The sequence below is a fragment of the Tauraco erythrolophus genome, chromosome 22 (assembly GCF_009769465.1).
Source record: "Tauraco erythrolophus isolate bTauEry1 chromosome 22, bTauEry1.pri, whole genome shotgun sequence".
Classification (NCBI taxonomy): Eukaryota; Metazoa; Chordata; class Aves; order Musophagiformes; family Musophagidae; genus Tauraco; species Tauraco erythrolophus.
Window position 1 is genome coordinate 8,566,047 of NC_141486.1, and position 18,066 is coordinate 8,584,112.

General features: G+C 44.3%; 1 protein-coding gene across 4 annotated transcripts; it reads left to right on the plus strand.

Annotated features, from left to right (window-relative positions):
- The first annotated feature begins 5,315 nt into the window (after window positions 1-5,315).
- WDR5 (WD repeat domain 5) lies at window positions 5,316-18,066 on the plus strand. Of its 4 annotated transcripts, none has more exons than XM_009990112.2 (13): window positions 5,316-5,479; window positions 6,347-6,455; window positions 7,791-7,864; window positions 8,795-8,884; window positions 9,566-9,655; window positions 10,891-10,974; window positions 12,059-12,114; window positions 12,262-12,308; window positions 13,128-13,203; window positions 14,334-14,367; window positions 14,850-14,924; window positions 15,537-15,624; window positions 17,079-18,066. In XM_009990112.2, the coding sequence occupies exons 1-13, from the start codon at window positions 5,399-5,401 to the stop codon at window positions 17,177-17,179; spliced, it is 1,005 nt and encodes a 334-aa protein (XP_009988414.1). In that variant the 5' UTR covers window positions 5,316-5,398; the 3' UTR covers window positions 17,180-18,066. The 4 variants fall into 4 exon arrangements, with proteins under 4 accessions (XP_009988414.1, XP_086481200.1, XP_086481201.1 ...); XM_086625074.1 differs by having other exon boundaries at window positions 10,891-10,971; XM_086625075.1 differs by having other exon boundaries at window positions 8,795-8,875.

Sequence of the window (18,066 nt, forward strand, 5' to 3'; positions counted from 1 at the left end):
ATTCTGTCTGACCTTGGTGTCTTTTATCAGGATGTAGCAAGAAGCATTACTGTGAGGAGCCAGAGGCTGGGATACAGTGGGCTAAGATTTATATGCATGAAAAGAAGCAGAGTAAAGGCTTAAACTATTATGGGAGAGAAGAGCGGGATGTGACCAACGAATCTGAGAACTGACGAGGAACTGCCCGGCCAATATGGCTACGTATCTTTGGTCACAGTAAATGTGCTGCTTTGGAAATTAGCTGCATCTAAATGTTTTTGTTAGATGTTCAGTGTGATGTAGAGACCTAGCACCTGCTGTTAACACAGTGGTTTGCACAGGTAAGCAAGCTTGTGAATAGTGTGTGCTACTGAGTTGGCAGTTTAAACTAACAGATACTAGAACTTGCTAGATTTCAGCTGGCTAAAGCCCTAATGGATGCCTGTGTGTTTTCTTACTTTTCCTCCTGTGCCCTCTTACAAAGACTGAAGGGAATAGTAAAGAGATACTCTAACCAAACAGTGACACTCTCAAACATCTTGATTTCTAAATTGAGTAATATATTCAGATTTCACTAAAACTATGTCAGGGATATGAGTTAATAGCACTGAACTGTCCATTCATTGGAGTTGCAACCATTTGCACCAGCCAAGAACGAAGCTCCTGATTCACAGAAGTGCTGAGAACCTGCTGCTCCAGTTGAAGTGGCTGGGAGAAGCAGGCTGTCATCACGTCTGGCAGTCAGACTGTGTGTGATTCAGTCTGGGGCTCTCAAATCAGCAGCCTTTATGCATTAACTTGGCTGTAACTTGCATTGGGAGGAATCTGCTTTGAATACCACACACTATAGCACATTGCTGGACACCAATCCTGCATGAAGTCCCACCTTCTCTTCAAAAATATGGACTGTTTCTTAGTAGGTCTTTACTAACATGGAGCTCTACACATGCAGTGTTCCATGATCTTACTCCGAAAGAAGTTCTTCAATTTCCCTAAGTCCCTTGTGCCCAGGCTAAGTGTTTGTACACATCCCTCCCAGGGCAGAATGAATCAAATTCTACCTGCCCTTCACTGGGGTAAGATTTCCTAGTTTTAAATGAACAAATGTTGGCAGTGATGCAAGCAAGGTTCATACCGTAGTGGGGGAGGTAGAAATATCAGCTTGGAAAAGGTTCAGTGTTTGTTTTTAAATCCCAGAAGAAACATATGAATGCGATGTATCTGGGATTTAGAAAAAAACAGAGCAGCATATTAGCAACCACACAGAAACAGCTATATGTCAGAGATCAGCTGCTCTTTAAAAGCCTAAAGGATGCAGCAGTTCGCTCATGAGTTCTTCCTCCCTCTGGTTCTTGAGCAACGTGTAACACACAGTAAGTCTGTTCTGTGCTTCCTCTGTCTGCCGAGAGGCCCAAGCAAATGAAAGTCCTAACTGAGATTGCTAATTGTGCCAAAACATGAGCATGGGCTTACACAGCTTGTAAACTTAGTGCCGTATTACTCACCATTGCGAACATAAGCACGAGCTCGTTTGCAGCAGCCAGGTCTAAAGAGCAGATCCAGCACGTACTGAAGCTAGTGGGAGCTTTTCCACAAACATTAACATCCTTTGGATCAAATCTGCAGGACTGGATTAGTTCTGGTCTTGGACCCTGTGACAAAATTGTATACATTAGTCATAGCAGGACCCATGGCCTCAGCTCTGTTCCTGACACCCTTAAAGCCATCCAAAGGGATCCCAGCAGCGCTGAAAGCAGTCTCTTCCATGTAATCTGAGCCACTCATGGACTTTTCTTTCCCTTTCATCATTATGGGAAGCGGCTCTCCCCCCAAAAAACCGCAGACAGGTGTCTTTTCCAGTGTAGTTGGCAGGTCACCAAGTTCAGGCTATTTTGAACCCAATGAAATGAAAGATTTTGTGAGGGAGAAGCCTGCCAAGCCCCACTCTTTTCCAGAGAGGGAATTTGGACAGATACTGCATCCTGCTGATCCCAGCTGTGGTAGCATAGCTGGGGGAGCAAGAAAGACCCTCACAGATGACTCATAACCAACAAATTAATTTCATCCAAAGACAATGGGCTGTCTGTGCAAATCCCCAGGTATGCAGTCCCAAAGGAATGCCCTTGCTTGCTGAGCTGCCTTTTTCTGCTGTCAAAAACCCAATCTAGCATGTAACCAAGAACTTCCCCAAATGGAGTTTATCATACTTTAAACTTGCTTAAAAAAAAATCCAGGACACTTAGAGGCTAAGGGGTTGTTTAGGATTATGATTAATTTGTAGTTGAGGCTATAGTTTTCAGGTTCCAGAGAAGTCTTATTTAGTATAGATAAGAATTTTTATCCATACATATGTATGTGTTTTACACAAATATATATAAATGTCAGGCAAAAACTTCCAAAGCAGATACTGAGAAGAGAGGCAAAATACAAACTTTTATCTCGAACATGAAACAAACAAAAACACCCTATCTCTGTTACAGGAAAGTTACTTAAATACATAGCATTATACTGCAGATTTGACTTGTTCTCTATTTTTTTTAAATAATGAAAACTACGCCAGAACCATCTGGAAGAATCGGCAACAGGAACTTCACCGTATTTGTTTCCTAATACAGTTCTGGGGACTGTGCAGCTCTTACAGCTGTCTGTGTTTTACCTCCCTGAGTTTAGACGGCAGGGTTAATTCTTCAGACTTTTGCTGTGGGTTTCCAGGCTGGAGAAGGGCCTTGGCTTCACTGTACCAGTTTTTTTTTTTCGGCTTTTTTTTTTTTTTTACCTTTGTCAACTGCCACTATAATTTTTGGAGCCCAAAGATCTTCCTGTGTTAAAGGGCCAGTAAATGACACGTGTCTCCTTTGCTTCCCTCTTAACTGGAAGCAGACTGCAACACGTTCTTTGCGGCGTTGGCTTGCGGTTCAGAAGAAAACTCTGCTCTCCAGAAAAGTGCTTTAACACATCTTAAGTTGGCTGTTTGGCCTTAGTGAATCAAAGTTAAACACTTTTCTGAGAACCGCCTTAGATTTACTCTCACCCAGGCAACCGTTACGGTGTTAAATGGCTCATCCCCCAGCCTCACGCATTAGATCCATCACTGCCTTACGAATTACCTTCGTCTTTCCAGAACGGTTTTTATCTGCGGTACTGGTGCACGCTGCCAAACTGGGCTGGCCTGCGCGTTACCGCCCAACGCCACCTAACCCCGCTGCTGCCCGGTTCAACGTTTTTCCGAACAAATGCGACACACGGGAGCCGAGCCGTGCCCCTGCCAGGCGGCTGTGCAGCTGACCGCCCAGTGCCTGCTGTCCCGCAGGGCTGGACGGGCCCCCGACGGGACCCGCTCCGCACCACCGCTGGCTGCTGCTGCCCTCCATGCCCGCTCCCCGCGGAGCCACCTCGAGCACGGGCAACAGCTCATCCGCGGCAGGGGGAGAGCACGATAAGCGGCTCACAGCCTCCGCCCCACCGACCGCTGCCACTCAGCCCGGGAAAAGGAAAGAGGGCGGGCGAAGGGCCGAGGCGAAGGCGGTGCCTGCCCCTTTAAAGCGTCGGCTGCGCGCGCCAGCGATCCTTTTTGGCTCTCGGGGCTCGCCGTAGCGCTCCCGGGAGAGAGCGGCATTGTGCAGCCTTTGGCCCGCACCGCGCATGCGCCGTCCGACATTCCCCCCGCCTGGCGGCCCCGCAGCTGCCGCCGCCGCCGCGTCCCCCCTCCCCTCCCGCGGCCGAGCTCCTCCTCGCCGCGGAGGAGGCGGCGCTGCCGCCGCCGGCCCCCTCTTCCCTCCCCCTTCCCCCGGTAAGTCACCGAGAGGCGCGGGGGGCGGGCCGGCTGCCCTCCCGTCTCCTCACCGCCGGGCTCCCGCACCGCCGTTTTCCGCGCGCGGCGCCGCCTCCCCTCCGGCAGCGCGCGGAGCACGCTCCCCCCTCCCTCCCCCCTCCCTCCTTTCCTCGCGGGGGGCGCGCGCCGGGCCCGGCCCCGCCACCCTCCCGCGCGCGGAGACCCCCCTCCCCCCCACCCCCCGCCCCGGGCCGGCGGGCGCGCGTGCATGCGCGCGGCTCCGCAGCCGTGCGGGGCTGCAGCGGGCGGGCGCGCGCGCCCGGACCCCCGAAAGTTTGGGCTCCTGCACCCCAGGCGTGGCGAGGGCGGGCGGGGAACGGGCGTTCGCAGCCGGGGGTGCTGCGGGCCGGTGGGTGTGCCGGTACCGCGTGCCCGGCGGCGGGGGCTGCGCCGGTGCGGGGCGTTTGCGGGGAACCCGCTGCGAGCCCGGCGGGCGTGGGAGCCGGGTGCCGGCGCTCCTCGGGTTCGTGCGGGAGGGCGCTGCGGTGCGGGCGGAGCCGCGCGCTGAAGTTCCCAGGTCAGTTGGCGATGAAAGGAACCCGACCTGCGTGAGGAAACTTGAATTTCGGATTGCTGCGGCCGGTGATTTATCCGCGCGGTGGACAGGGCTCGTGAAAGCGGGCGGGCAACTGGTAGCGCTGCGCCCTCCCTTCCCTTTCCCAGAAGGAGATGCTTAAAATGCCAGTAGCTGCTGGAAGTGCACATGCTGTTGCTCCCGAATCTGCTGCCACCCGCGAAAAGAATGGCGGGATGCTGCAAGCATGCTTTGAAGACAAATCCTTACGGTGTGAGCCGGAGGTTGTTCTGTTACTGAGCTGAAATGTGGCCGAGCTGCAGTGGAGATTGTTCCCTCTGCAGCATCAGCCCTGGTTATGGAATTCTGGCACAGCACTGTCAGGTTTTGTTACAGAAAGCCAGTCTGGTGAGGCTGGTACAAGGCTGGCTTTCAGTTAGGTGGGAGTCTCGGGCAGAGAAGGGTGTGATTTGATGCTCAAACTGTTCAGGAGGGAAATACGAGACTGAAATTCCGAGATGAAAAGATTCTAGTAGGGTTTTAAGCTTTGGAAGTGCCTGTTACATTTTTCTGTTCGTTACAGTCTAGTATTTTGTGCCTTAATGAGTCTGAAAAATAGGCTTTGGACTGTTCCTTCTACTGTTATATTTACTATGTACAAAGTGCTTAGAAGTATTTTGGGGAATATGATGTGAAAACCCTGCCACACCTAAAAGCTATTCTGCCTTATTTCTGTTTGGAATGGAGAAGAGCGGAGGAAAGCTTTCAAAGAAGTGACAAAAGGCCATGGCTTGGGTTCTTGGTCTTGCATGTTAGTAGCTCTGAAGGCCTAAAATACCACTGTGTTGCAGTGAATATGGGTTTTCTTACTGGTGTCTGGTGACGTGCAGTTAGGCTAATCTCATTCTTCTGGCCGCTGAGAATCTTCTTGGCAGCTAATGAGAATATTTTGTTTTTCTTCCAGGTTTTCGTTTCAGCGCGGCTCTCCTCTCTGTGGCGAGGGCTGCCTTTTGAAGCAGCACATTCATTCTCCCCTTCAAGCACCATAAGTCTCATTTGCCAGCTTCAGAACCATGGCAACAGAAGAAAAGAAGCCAGATGCAGAATCCACCAAAACACAATCTACTCCTTCCTCCTCAACCAATCAGAGCAAGGTGTGTGTGGGGCTCCGAACAATATCCGTGTAAATACACATGGCAACTACCTGCATATTCAACAGTTAAACCAGAATTAGAGAATTGGATTCTCGTATAGATTAAGAACTTCTCCAGGTTTCTGCTTCTGCTGTTGTCTCCAGCTGAAAACGTGCTGAGGATTTTATGGGAGAAGTGGGTGGAGTACAGCCTCTTTTGTCGTGCTAGGGGCTTTTTTGGTTTAGTGGAAGTTCTTGTCAATGAAACACTTGTCACTTTGAGCATTAGAAGGATAGGTTGTTGTATCCTTGGAATGCCTAGAGGTGACTGAGGAATTGATGAATCCATCAGCGTAGTTGCAAAGCGGGAGGCAGCCATTATCCAGATTCTTTAAAGCCTGCAGGTGCTCAAAGGAGGTGTTATTGACCGTGAAGCCTTTGCCAAAGGGTGAAAAGGGGGGGGGGGGGAAAGGGATGTTGGGACTATGGAGGAATTGGCCTGTGATTTCTTTCATGATAAGGAAGAAACCTGCAAACACTTACAAGCACTACACAGATCAGTACCAAGAGTGTTATTTTGATCTACCAAGCTCAGGATGACACTCACCTGTTTTTAATTGGCTTGGGTGGAATTCCTACCGAGGTTGAGTGTGGTGGTCTGTGTGCAGACAGCATGGTGTTGTGCTGGCCCCTGACAGCAAGGGGATGTGTTTGTTTTGTGGTTTCGTTTTTTTGATTTTGGAGTGAGGGAAGGAAAAGCTAGAATCTCTATTTTGGTGAACTTTCGTGCAGTCTGTTACCGTGTACTGACCCAGTCTGATACAGAGCTTGTCACTGAGATACTAAATTTGGAATTTATTCAACTCATTCAAATACATTTTTCTTACAGCCTGCACCAGTAAAACCAAACTATGCTCTAAAGTTCACGTTAGCAGGACATACAAAGGCAGTCTCGTCAGTAAAGTTTAGTCCTAATGGAGAGTGGCTAGCCAGCTCCTGTAAGTACTGCTTTCTTTTTATCTCTTCTAAAACATGTGAGTGTGGGCCTTGGAGAGCTTACTGTTACCTTCATCAGGTGGAGGAGGGATATAGTGTCATGGGTTTTCTTAAAAGGAGCAATACCAAAGCTGTCAGTCTTTGAGATAATCTGCTTTAAGCTTTTTAAATTCTGTTTGAACACTGGATCCTCTATGCATTGCCAAGTTGGAGAGTTCTCCCCTATTCAGGTTTCCTTACTGAGCAAGTGGGCAAAAGCAAACACGAGCTTCTTTCTCTGTGCAAAGGAAACTCTTTGTGCTTTTCTGTATTGCTGAAGACATAGCTTAAGCTTTTAAATTAAACTTTGTGTAAGGCAGAAGCTTAGCTCTGGGAAATAAGGAAGTTATCTTTGCGCTACTAGACTGGAAAGTAGAGTGTGGTATGGAGGACTGGCCGCGTGCTTCTGTCCTGTGTGCCTGTGGTGTTTAATAACCTTTGATTACCCCACTGAAACATGCAGAAGGTTATTGTAAATAGTGTTTCGCTACTTGCTCTCTTAAGTGGTGGATCAGGTCCTCTTCCTATCAGCTTTGGTATTTCCCAAATTTTTGTAGGTAGTCAATGTTGCTTGACAGCTTTCCTTTGCAAATGTGTTTTATGACCCTCAGTGATCCAGAGAGGATCCATATATAAAGAAAGGGCAATTGAAAAGAGCATTGTTGAATATGATGGTGAGGGCCACTCGAACATCTTCCGGATGTGGGAATGACTTGGGTCCTTGGCTTAACTGCAAATAGCCTTAATGAGACCGGTGCAGTGTACCATATATAAATCATTTTTGCGTTCAAGTGTTCTCATGAAAGTCCCCCTCCTCCTCCTTGCCCAGGTTTTCCAACCTCTACCTCTGGCAAATATCAGCCTTTTTCCCTGGCATGTTTTGCAAGTTAATGTGGATAATATGTTTGGGGTTTTGCAGGAATTAATTCAGTCCAGCTTGTGGTGTAATTTTTTTGTTCTTTTTGGGCAAAGCATTTTCAGCATTCCTATAGAACGGTGCTACTTTTACCACTAGCAATCTAAAACAAAAGGAAAAAGCCCAAGTTGTTGTCAGAGAAGCTAAAGTGGCTGGAGACTCTATGCATTCCAGGCAGTTTATGTAATCTCAGCTGCTGCAGCTTGACGTGTACGAAACTGATGTTCACCAGTTACATATTACTTTATACACTTAGGGCTGCTTAGGGAGGGAGAACTACCCACTCTTTGCAGAGATGTAGTTAACATCCTTCTTTCCATCCAGAAGGGACAGCTGTATCTGTTAGTCCTGTTAATATCTTAACTGGTGCAATCTTTTTCAGCTGCTGACAAACTCATTAAAATTTGGGGAGCATATGATGGCAAGTTTGAAAAAACAATATCTGGTCATAAACTGGTAAGTATGAGGAGATTACTGTGCACTTGAATATAAATTTACTTGTGAAGAATTTGACTTTCTTTTCCTCATCCAGAAATTTCCATTCTTGGTTAGTTTGCCTTGTGTAGAAGGCTTATTCTTCATTCTCGTCTTGTGCTTCTTTGTTTATACAGTCCTGCACAACAGCCGAGGACTGGAATTGCTGAAGTAATACCAGGTCAGGCTGGAAATATGGATGAAGTGCAGGGTGATAATGGAATACCTGCATGTGCAGTGCTTAGCCATTTTCTTGAGTCCCTCCATTTCAGGAACACCAGCCTCAGACACCGGACAGTGTGTTCTTGGGTGCAAATCCCTGTAAACTGTGACACTGTGTCTTGTTCCATCTTTCCTTTGCATATGGAGCAGAACGGCTTGCCTTTTAAGGAGATTGAATTTTTCTTGTGGGCTTGCCTACACAAAGACAACACTTACTGGTTGTGCAAAGTTCTAAAGAAAACACAAGCTCCCAAACCCTTTGGTTTTGTTTTCTAAAGTTTTACATGCTGAAGTTTTGTAAGCAAAAATGGAAATTCCCCAAAAGAAAAGCCAGTAGACTCTTGTTCTTCTCCAGCCTTTAGGGACTTGGAGCAAGCCATTTGCCATGAAGAGGAGCCACTTACACAGATCAGTTTATGTAGCATAACTGTTTATGAATTCCAAGAAAGGGTGTGGGTGGCCACAGTAAGGGCTATGTGAACAAGCCATTGATGGTTTTGGAGTATATGGCTCAGCTTAAAATGAACAAGTGTCATAAGACCTCTCAAGCTAATGAAATCAATGAATTCCCAACTCTCAATGCTGAATTTTCTTCCAAGCTTCAGCTGTCAGTATAATATGCAGTCTGTGTTTTCCATTTTCCTGTGTCAGTGAACAAACAGAGCTGAGAATTGTTTTCCTTTCTTTTAGGGTATCTCTGATGTTGCTTGGTCATCAGATTCCAACCTTCTTGTCTCTGCCTCCGATGATAAAACTCTCAAAATATGGGATGTAAGCTCGGTAAGGGCAGAAACTGTTGTTTACCTTTCTTCTCCCCAGCACTGGCATTTTAACTCATGCTCTTCCGAGAGACAGCCTTGATGTGCTATGATGAGGGAAGGTAGAGTTTTAAGCACTGGCTTCTCTCTGAGTAATACTCACTCTTTCCTGCTTACAATGAGCTGGTGGTTGAATGGGCTGTGAGGATGAGTGAGTTGTGCTGTCTGCTTTTGGAAAGAGGGGATGCTTTATGGGTACCACGAGGAGTCTGGTTATCTTCTGAGAGCACTTAAGCCTCATGGTGGCAATGTAAGAGCAGGCTTTGTTTCTGAAAGTAACCTCTCAGATGAAACCTATTTGTAACTTCTTATCGTAGCTTCACTTGTTTTTGCTTCTGTCTCTCTTCCTTTTCTACAATTGCAATGAGAACCAGATAATTTGGTTGAATTTTGATTAGGTGTGTTAAACTGCTTGGTTCTTCTGAGTTGCCCAAAGGATTTGCAACTTGGCTGCAGTCATTAAAAATGTGGGTTTTTTTTCTTTCCTGTTGTTTTGCTGTAGGTGGTCCTCGGCCATCTAAATCCGGGGTTAGAGATGGTTTCTTTGTGTACTGCACAGTGATTAACCTTAATGCAGCTTATCTGAATGCATTTATGGCTGTGAAGGATGCTGTGTATTTAACTGAGCTAAATCTTGTTTCAGGGTAAGTGCTTAAAGACATTGAAAGGGCACAGTAACTACGTTTTCTGCTGCAACTTCAACCCTCAGTCAAACCTCATAGTTTCTGGATCGGTAAGTGATATTTTTTTCCCCATCTTTGTGCAAAGCAAGTGCTGACACCCTTGTCACCCAACACTAAGAGGAGAGATAGGTTCTTGTAGGGATCCTTGACAGAATGATGATGGTAGTAAGTCATAGTTAGAATTAAAGTTTTATTTTCTGAACAGGGTATTATGATTAACGTAGCACAGAGTTTATGGTTAGAATGGCACAGGGTTTCTACAAGCAGAACCAGTGTAGTACAGTTTATAGGTAGCATAATACAGAATTTATAATACAACTTACAATTTCTGATCACTTAGACCCTAACTTAACTTAAAGTATGACTTCTAATCACCTGAACCCTCTGCAGATCATGTCAGATCTTAATACATGGTTTGCTGTATCAGTAGATCTATGATTCTATAATTCTGTGATTCTGTAATAGAACAATCATAATCTAGACTTGAAAATCATGTAAAATAAGAGAATGAGTCACTCGCTTCGTCCTTGAAGGAAGCAGGTGACGTTGGATGTGCACCTGGTTACTGGGGGGGGGTGATGATCGCTCTGTTCAGCAGCAGTTCTGGTCCAGGTTCCCTGCTTAGGACTTGTAACTGCTTGATTTTGTAGACAGTGCTGTGTGCTCTTATGCTTCTCTGTTCTGGGATGGGGTGATCACCACCACCGGGTGCCTGGGACCTTCAAGGCTGAGAAGGCAGGAAGGAACCGGCCTGGTGCCCAGGAATCTTGAGGCCGGTGGGGAGGGGAAGAAGAAATCTGTTTGGTTTGTCTGCTTGGTTCAAAGGACCTTCTGGGCCTGATAATGAGAGAAAGGGAAGAAATAAGTGTCCTGCTTGGTCACAGAGAATGGCTGCTTGCCTTATAAAATGGTTTTAGTTATGTTAACCATGTTACCAGGGGTTGGGAGCGGGGGGTACCAGTCACAACCCCTTACCACTTCAATTCTCTGTCTTCCTCCACGAATACACCTTGTAGTTAGATGAACAGTGCAGTGTCACTGCTGTCTTTGCCTGGGGATGCAGTCAAGCCCTTAACCCATCCTCAGCATGCAGGTTTCGTGCACGGAGCAGAAGAGTTCAGGGAGCTGTGTTGCTGGTCTGTTACTTTTGCCCTGTGTGACGCTTGTGTCCTGGGCTTTCTGATGCAGCTGGAGGAAGGCATGTGCATCTAGTCAAGCTGTAATACCTTGCATGCCTCGAATAGATGCATCATTAAACTACCTTGTGCATTTCTTCAATCTTCAGTTTGACGAAAGCGTGAGGATATGGGATGTGAAAACAGGGAAGTGCCTCAAGACGTTGCCTGCTCATTCTGACCCAGTTTCAGCTGTAAGTCCCTTCTGATAAATGAACGCACTAACATGCTTATTTTGTTTAGCAGAGCTCCTCTGCTGCCTCTGTAGAGGAGTTGTTTTATGCTCTAACTCTTCCTGTCAAGCCCTTACGTGATGTAGTGGATGGGCTGTTTGATTTGCCAGTGGTCATTGCTCAAAGAGAATGAAATGAACAGTGTTTTCTGTAAAATAGGTCTGGATTTTGGTCCTGGGTGTTAATGTTGGGAAGACTGAATAGTGGTGTCCCAGTCATGCCTTCGTCTAGCAATTTGATGCTGGGGCACAGGTTTGTGGTCCACTGAGGCTCAGAGAACAGCCTGTACATCTGTTGCTTTCATGTTGTTCCAAGCTATTACTAAAGTCCAGAGCAGGATAGTACCATAGTTTACTCTGTTTCAAAACTCATTAATTTAACAGGTGAAAGGAGCTTGAAATACAGCAATGTCTTTTCAAATAAAGGAAAAATAGAAGGGGTTCAACTCTTAATGTTTTTGAAATGAAGGAAACTGAAAAAAATGTTTCTCAGATGTGCTAAACGATGGATCTTGTGACGTGATACACATTTCACACTTACAGATGTATGTTAATAATAATTACTCTTTAAAATAGCAATATTTTGAGGTGTAGTTGAAAGGAATAACTTGACCTTAAAACATATATGTGGCTATGTGTGAGGTTAAATCCCATGCCCTTAGAATTATAAGGTACTGTCCTCGCATTTGATACTACTATTATTCGAGCAGCTAATGCTGTCTGGACAGAGTACCTGTGTGTTCATGTGGTGTTCCCAGCTTCTGAAGAAACATGTATTCCAGTCCCTGATGCTTGAATAAGCAGCTGTAGTTAACATCCATTCCTCTTTAGAATTATGCCAGACAGACTGTGAGGGAAAAGAATGTTGGCTTTAATCATGTTACGCATCTAAACTCGTGCCTGTTCTTTGGATGTTGTGTTGACTCTGCTTCTATCCACATGAATTGCAGCATCGGTAAAGGAAGATAAGTGCTTTCCGTGGGGCTTAAAAACTTGATCTTTGTGAACGTCACTAAAGTTATTTTTCTCCTTCTGTAATGTCGCAGGTGCATTTTAATCGTGATGGATCCCTGATAGTGTCAAGTAGCTATGATGGACTCTGGTAAGTGGTTATTTCTTGTCTGTGGCACTGTTCAAACCTTTTGCATTTGGAAAAGAAAAAAAGGACTTTCTAAAAAAAGCTTTTATTTGTAATGTTAAAATCAGAACAAAGACTTCAATAGTAGTGATTTTTGTTTGTTTTTAATAGTCGAATCTGGGATACAGCATCAGGCCAGTGCTTGAAAACACTGATTGGTAAGTAGGAATACCTCTTGTTTGTGCTCCATTTTTCGCTGTGAAGTTGTAACATAGGTATTCTGCATCATTGCTGTGAACAGTGGCTTCTTTAAGCTGTATTTTGCTGTCTTCTTACCGTTCTGTTAGTACACTGTTGTCCTCCTGTGTCTTGCAGTAAGAGGAATTATCTTCTCACATGAATGGAAACTTGCTTAAGCTTTGAGTGCTGTGTAGTATAGGTGGGCAAACGAGTCTTCCAAAGTTTTCTACCATTCAGCTGAGTAGTGCTTGCTGTGCCGCAGTTCAAAACTAATGACAAAGTAATTTGTGCTGTTGGATGTGATGAAAACGGGTAGTCTGTGACTAGACAAGCTGCCTGTTTTTATTGCAAGATGCATGATAGCATCTTGCAATAAATAGCTAATAAAAGGAAACCACCTGTTAGGCATGTGTTCCTTAGTCCTTCATATGCTTATAAAGCATTGCACAGACAAGTTACATGGCACTGCAAGTCAGTGGCATGTATTTTAATATAATTATTTTTAAAAAGTGGAGATACGTTTTTGCTCTGATAAGTATTGATGCAAGGAAGGAAAGTTCAGTTACAAAAGGTTCTTTAAAATGTTTGTGAGAAAAATGCTTAATATCCTTTTCTTAAGTCACTGAAAACTATCACCTTTCTTACATCTCTGTTTTTTTCTTGGAGTACCAAGGGACAACAAAACTGAAAGCTTGTTTCAGTGAAACAGTTAACGACCATTATTGTCAAAAGAAATTCTCTGTCAATGAGACAATACAGCTGTGCTCTGTTTAATAGTGCTTTTATTTTCACTGTAGATGATGATAACCCTCCTGTGTCTTTTGTGAAATTCTCCCCAAATGGCAAATACATACTAGCTGCAACTTTGGACAAGTAGGTATTTAAGAAGAAAAAAAAAAAGAAAAACAGACTTTGAAGTGTTTATGAGTATCAAATAAAACTTTATTTTGATGCTGTTTAGCTATCATAGTAATGGTACTACACAAGTTCATATATGCTGTCAAACTTAGAAAGCTTGCAAAATGTTGCGCTTTGCTAATGGCACAGGCAGGACTTGGGCCTTTTTAAAGTCTTGGCACTGCTTACTGACTGCAACACCCATTCATTCCTTCTCGTGCCTTTCAAAACCTCAGCATTTCCTTCAATTAATCATATGATTCTACTGTAACATGAGAGACAGAAAGTCTCGCCTATAAAAGGCTGCAATATATAACCAACTTTGTGTGTAAGGCATAAAAGCAATGCAGGTGGGCTGGTTGTATTGAGAATGATTCACCTGGAGAACTTCCATGCAGCTGCTAAGAAGGAATTAGCTGGTCTGTCATCTCTGTTTGCAGACGATAACAATGCTGTTGCTTTCGTGAGACCTTCCTTTCCTAGCTCGTGAGGTTGATGCCCTCCCTGTCTGAGCACCTTGGTACAAAAATACTACAGACTATTGTCTGCCTTTTTCAGCTAGTCAATGAAAAGCAGAGAACACCCAGGTTAGGCTTTGTGGGGAAGAGAAAGGGGACTATCTTGCCAGCTCTGGCAGTAGCCTGGGTATCAGTACAGATGGTCTGTATCTGGACATGCATGGGGCTTGCTTAGTCTGTGGAAGAGCCTAGTGCTTGTCTGAAAAAAAAAGTGACTTGTTTCATGTCCAAATTATATTCAGTAGTGTGGTTATTCACTTGCTCTGGACTGTCTTAGGCTTGAATGGGTTGAGGATGCCTTAGTCCAGTGTTTACTTCCCTGAAACACTCTGGTGCAGGACTGCAAAGTTGAAAAATTAGGGCAGCGTGTGTGTATTTAGATCTGTATCTACTTTAAGCAGGATTTGGTTTTAAAACAGGTAGGGAAAAGGGGCCTTGGGGTTAACTAATGCTGCATTCCGAAGCCAGGCTGTAGTGATCCATGTAGAATTTAAGAACCCTGGTATGGAGAAACTTTTTCTGCTGCTAGGAAATTGTCAGATGAAAAAACCCTAGAACTAAAGTCTTTGTTTTTCTGTTGTTTTCTAGCACTCTTAAACTTTGGGACTACAGCAAAGGAAAGGTAAAACCAATCCTGTCTCATTATGTAGACTTAACTAAGCTTATAGGAAAAACTGGATTTCATACGTGCTATTTAAACTTGCTTACTATTTTATGAATGCTATAGAAAAAAGTGCTAGTACTCCTTTATGGGAGAGGAATAAAGATAGATGCCTTTGGGGGCAGGAGGAGAAGGTAGTTGGGCTCCTACATGGCTCTGAGACATTAAACAGAGCTATATTTCTGCATTTTTCTCTTTATGAGCAATAAATTGCTCTTGCTCTTATTCTCTGTGGTAGTGACAAATTCAGGACATTTCCCCCCCCGCCCCCCCCCTCAAAATTGTTCATTGTTCTAGGGCAGAGGTGCCCTCTGCATCCTCTAGATAGTTGGCAGGGGTGGGATACAACAGGCATGTTTAGTCTTTTCTGCCAAGAGAGTTTGTCCTTGACTGAGAAAACTGCCTCCCAGCTGTGTTAATGTCTTGTGGCTCTTCACTTTCAGTGCCTGAAGACGTACACAGGACACAAAAATGAGAAGTACTGCATATTTGCAAATTTCTCCGTTACTGGTGGAAAGGTTAGTGGTTATTTAAATGCTTTTTACCAATGTGCAGTTTTTACTGCTTTCCTCTGTAGAAGAAACAGTAGTTTGGGGATGGAAACCTCCTTCGGTGGGTGCTGGTTCACAGGTGTCATAGTACAGTGGGAGAAGAAGGTGTCCTAGGAAAATCCCTTGGAGCACCTCGGTGTCTGTGTCTCTAGGTGTGCCTGCTGTCCCATGGCAGGCTCCCACCACTGCAGCAGTAGAAAAGGACTTTCCTGCAGCAGGAGAGCAGCTGTGTATGTATGGATTCGCCATAGCCACACGGCAGTCAGCCAGCAGATGATAGGCTGGTGTGTTTTGAGATGACAGAACAAATCAGCAGAGATTAAGTCCTAACACAGAACCACCTTAGCGCTCTTTGCTCTGTTAGTTTTCCTCCTCTGGCATACGCAGGGTGGAACAAAGCTTTCCACTGCCTATACACGCTGAATAGAGGCTGAGAGAGAATGAACCACATCAAGCAGTCATATAATGTTGGAAGTTCCCTTTTCATATGATGACAGTGAAATGTTTACTGAATAAGAGCTGTTAGATACAGGTAAGGACAAAGATTAAAAGAACTGTGTGTTTTCTCTGTCTCTCCAGTGGATCGTGTCCGGTTCAGAAGACAACCTGGTTTATATTTGGAATCTTCAGACAAAAGAGATTGTACAGAAATTACAAGGACACACAGGTATGGAAGAGGATTTTGTTTTTATTGATGGAATATCCCTCACGTCTGCTTGTAATGAGGGCTTAGTTTGAGCATTTTCTCTCTGATGTTCAGTTTTGACTGTCAGACCAATAAATTCTTGACTGGCTGAAGCTTAATTGAACCGCAGGAGTTCGCTTCTTTTTGTGAAGGATTTTTTATGGGCATTGCAAGTGTTTATTCTTTCACCGTGAGAACTTTGACATCAGCTTACAAGAGAGATTTCCTTGCGTTCATAACTGGTTGAGATATTTAAGTGACTCACAATATTAGTGACTTCGAGCTGCCTATTAACAACTTCCAAAGCTGCAGCTCTTGAAAGGATGAGGGCTGACATGGTCTTGGTGTTTGTAAACGTCTGTATGTACGCCTGTTCTGCAAGGCAGAGTTGAGCATGTACTGAGATGTCACCTGATGGGTGCTTCAGTCTGAATCCCACAAGAGAGCAGCACTTTCACTGTACTGACTAGAAGGAATTATGCTGTGAAATTTAAGCATGCCTTATTCCTTTGCAGGTCCATTGATTTGGCCTGTAAGTTGGGGCAGTGGCAGCAGGTTTTAATTTTCAGGGGCAAGGCTCTGAAGATGAAGTGCTATGTAAGCATTGGACAGGATGTTGGAAATAGCTTACATGGAAAGAAAAAACTGACCTGGGTTTTTATTAGCTGTCTCTGACAGAATATGCTAGGAGTTTTGCCTGTGAAGAAGTAGGCAAGAACTAGAACCTGTTTCTCACATTTTGAAACTTGTCAAACGCTTTCCAACTACGTACTCAATTCTTTTTTGTTAGTATTTCCTCTCACAGAGAAGCAATAGTTGAAATAGTTGCAAAATATTTGATCTATGGAGCATGACTCTTATGAGGAGCAGCTGAGGGAACTGGGGTTGTTTATCCTGGAGAAAAGGAGGCTGAGAGGAGACCTTATTGCTCTCTACAACTACTTGAAAAGAGGTCGTAGGGAGGTGGGGGTCAGTCTGTTCTCTGAAGTAACAAGCGATAGGATGAGAGGAAATGACCTTAAGTTGTGCTAGGGGAGGTTTAGTTTGGGTATTAGAAAAAATTACTTCACCAAAAGGGTTGTCAAGCATTGGAACAGGCTGCCCAGGGAAGTGATGGAGTCACCATCCCTGGAGGTATTTTAGAAGATGTGCACATGTGGTGCTTAGGGACATGGTTTAGTGGTGGATTTAACGGTGGACTAGTGGTAGATTAAGGGTTGGATTCAATGATCTTCAAGGTCTCTTCCAACCTAAACAATTGTATGATTCTATACTTCTGAATAATGTGTTTGTAATTCTGCTACAAGGAAATAGTAACTTGGCTGTGCTGTCTTAAAATGTCATAGCAGTACACATGCATTTTCAGACATGCCTGCTATGAACCAGATTTCATTGCTGTAAATAATTATTTTTGTATATCTCTCCTTTTTGCCTAGATGTTGTAATCTCAACAGCTTGTCACCCAACAGAAAACATCATTGCGTCAGCGGCACTAGAAAACGACAAAACAATTAAACTGTGGAAGAGTGACTGTTAAATGTTCCAGTATCACTTGAGAGACTGTCAGGAAAAAATCTTTTTAAAAAAATATTAAAAAACCACATGAGAATAATAAATCCAGTTTGGCAGGAAACCTGAAGAATATTTGATAAAGTGGTTTCTGTTAGTCTTGGCCCAAAGAAAACGTCTTAGCTCTTTGCTAGAACCGGGCACCGTGGTGGAAAAAAAAAAAAAAGATGCAGTGTCTCCTTTTCTTGCCTGATCTTTTGGCAGACAAATGGATCATTCTGACATCGTGTTAGAAGTGTCAGCCTTGTGTTGGACACCCCAAAGATACTGTACTTTATGGTGGCATTACTTCTGGGCACTGTTGCTGCTTAAGGAAGAGCTGCCAGTCTGCTTTGTAACAGTAAGTTAAGTCACGAGCCTAGAGATGTGTGGAATTTTTTTTTAATGTCTTATTTTTTATTTTTTTTTTCCAGAATGTAGGTTCTAGTCACTTGGAAAGTTTCTGTATTGTTTTAAATAGGAGTACTGCATCTTTAAGGGTGCTTCATTTTAAACACTCAGCTCAAACTTTGTGACCAAATAAAAACATGCAGTTCCAGATTTCCCTCTTCCTGCCCCTGACTTGACTCCTGTGGTGAAATCTCCTCTTACCTTCTGTATAGTTGCTTACCTCTTGTTACGTGTGTTTAATAGATGCTGTTCTAGAGCAAAGTTCCAGTTCTTCTGTTAACCATTAAAATGAATCCTGCTTGTAGTTGTTCTCAGCATACTTTAATTTTTTTCTCTTCTGGTTATAAAGCAAGTTCACAGAACACTGTAAAGTTATTTCAATGTAAAAAGAAAAAACAACCCAGACTTTTGTATCTTGAAAATCCATCGTATGAAACTGTATTGATAATGGCATGACTGTACCTA

Bases quoted from the DNA above. Each gene is read 5' to 3' on its own strand.
- WDR5 (XM_009990112.2), top strand. From the start codon at position 5,399: ATGGCAACAGAAGAAAAGAAGCCAGATGCAGAATCCACCAAAACACAA. The intron at 8,885-9,565 runs GTAAGGGCAGAA...ATCTTGTTTCAG, and splicing joins AAATATGGGATGTAAGCTCG to GGTAAGTGCTTAAAGACATT. The intron at 12,309-13,127 runs GTAAGTAGGAAT...TTTTCACTGTAG, and splicing joins GTGCTTGAAAACACTGATTG to ATGATGATAACCCTCCTGTG.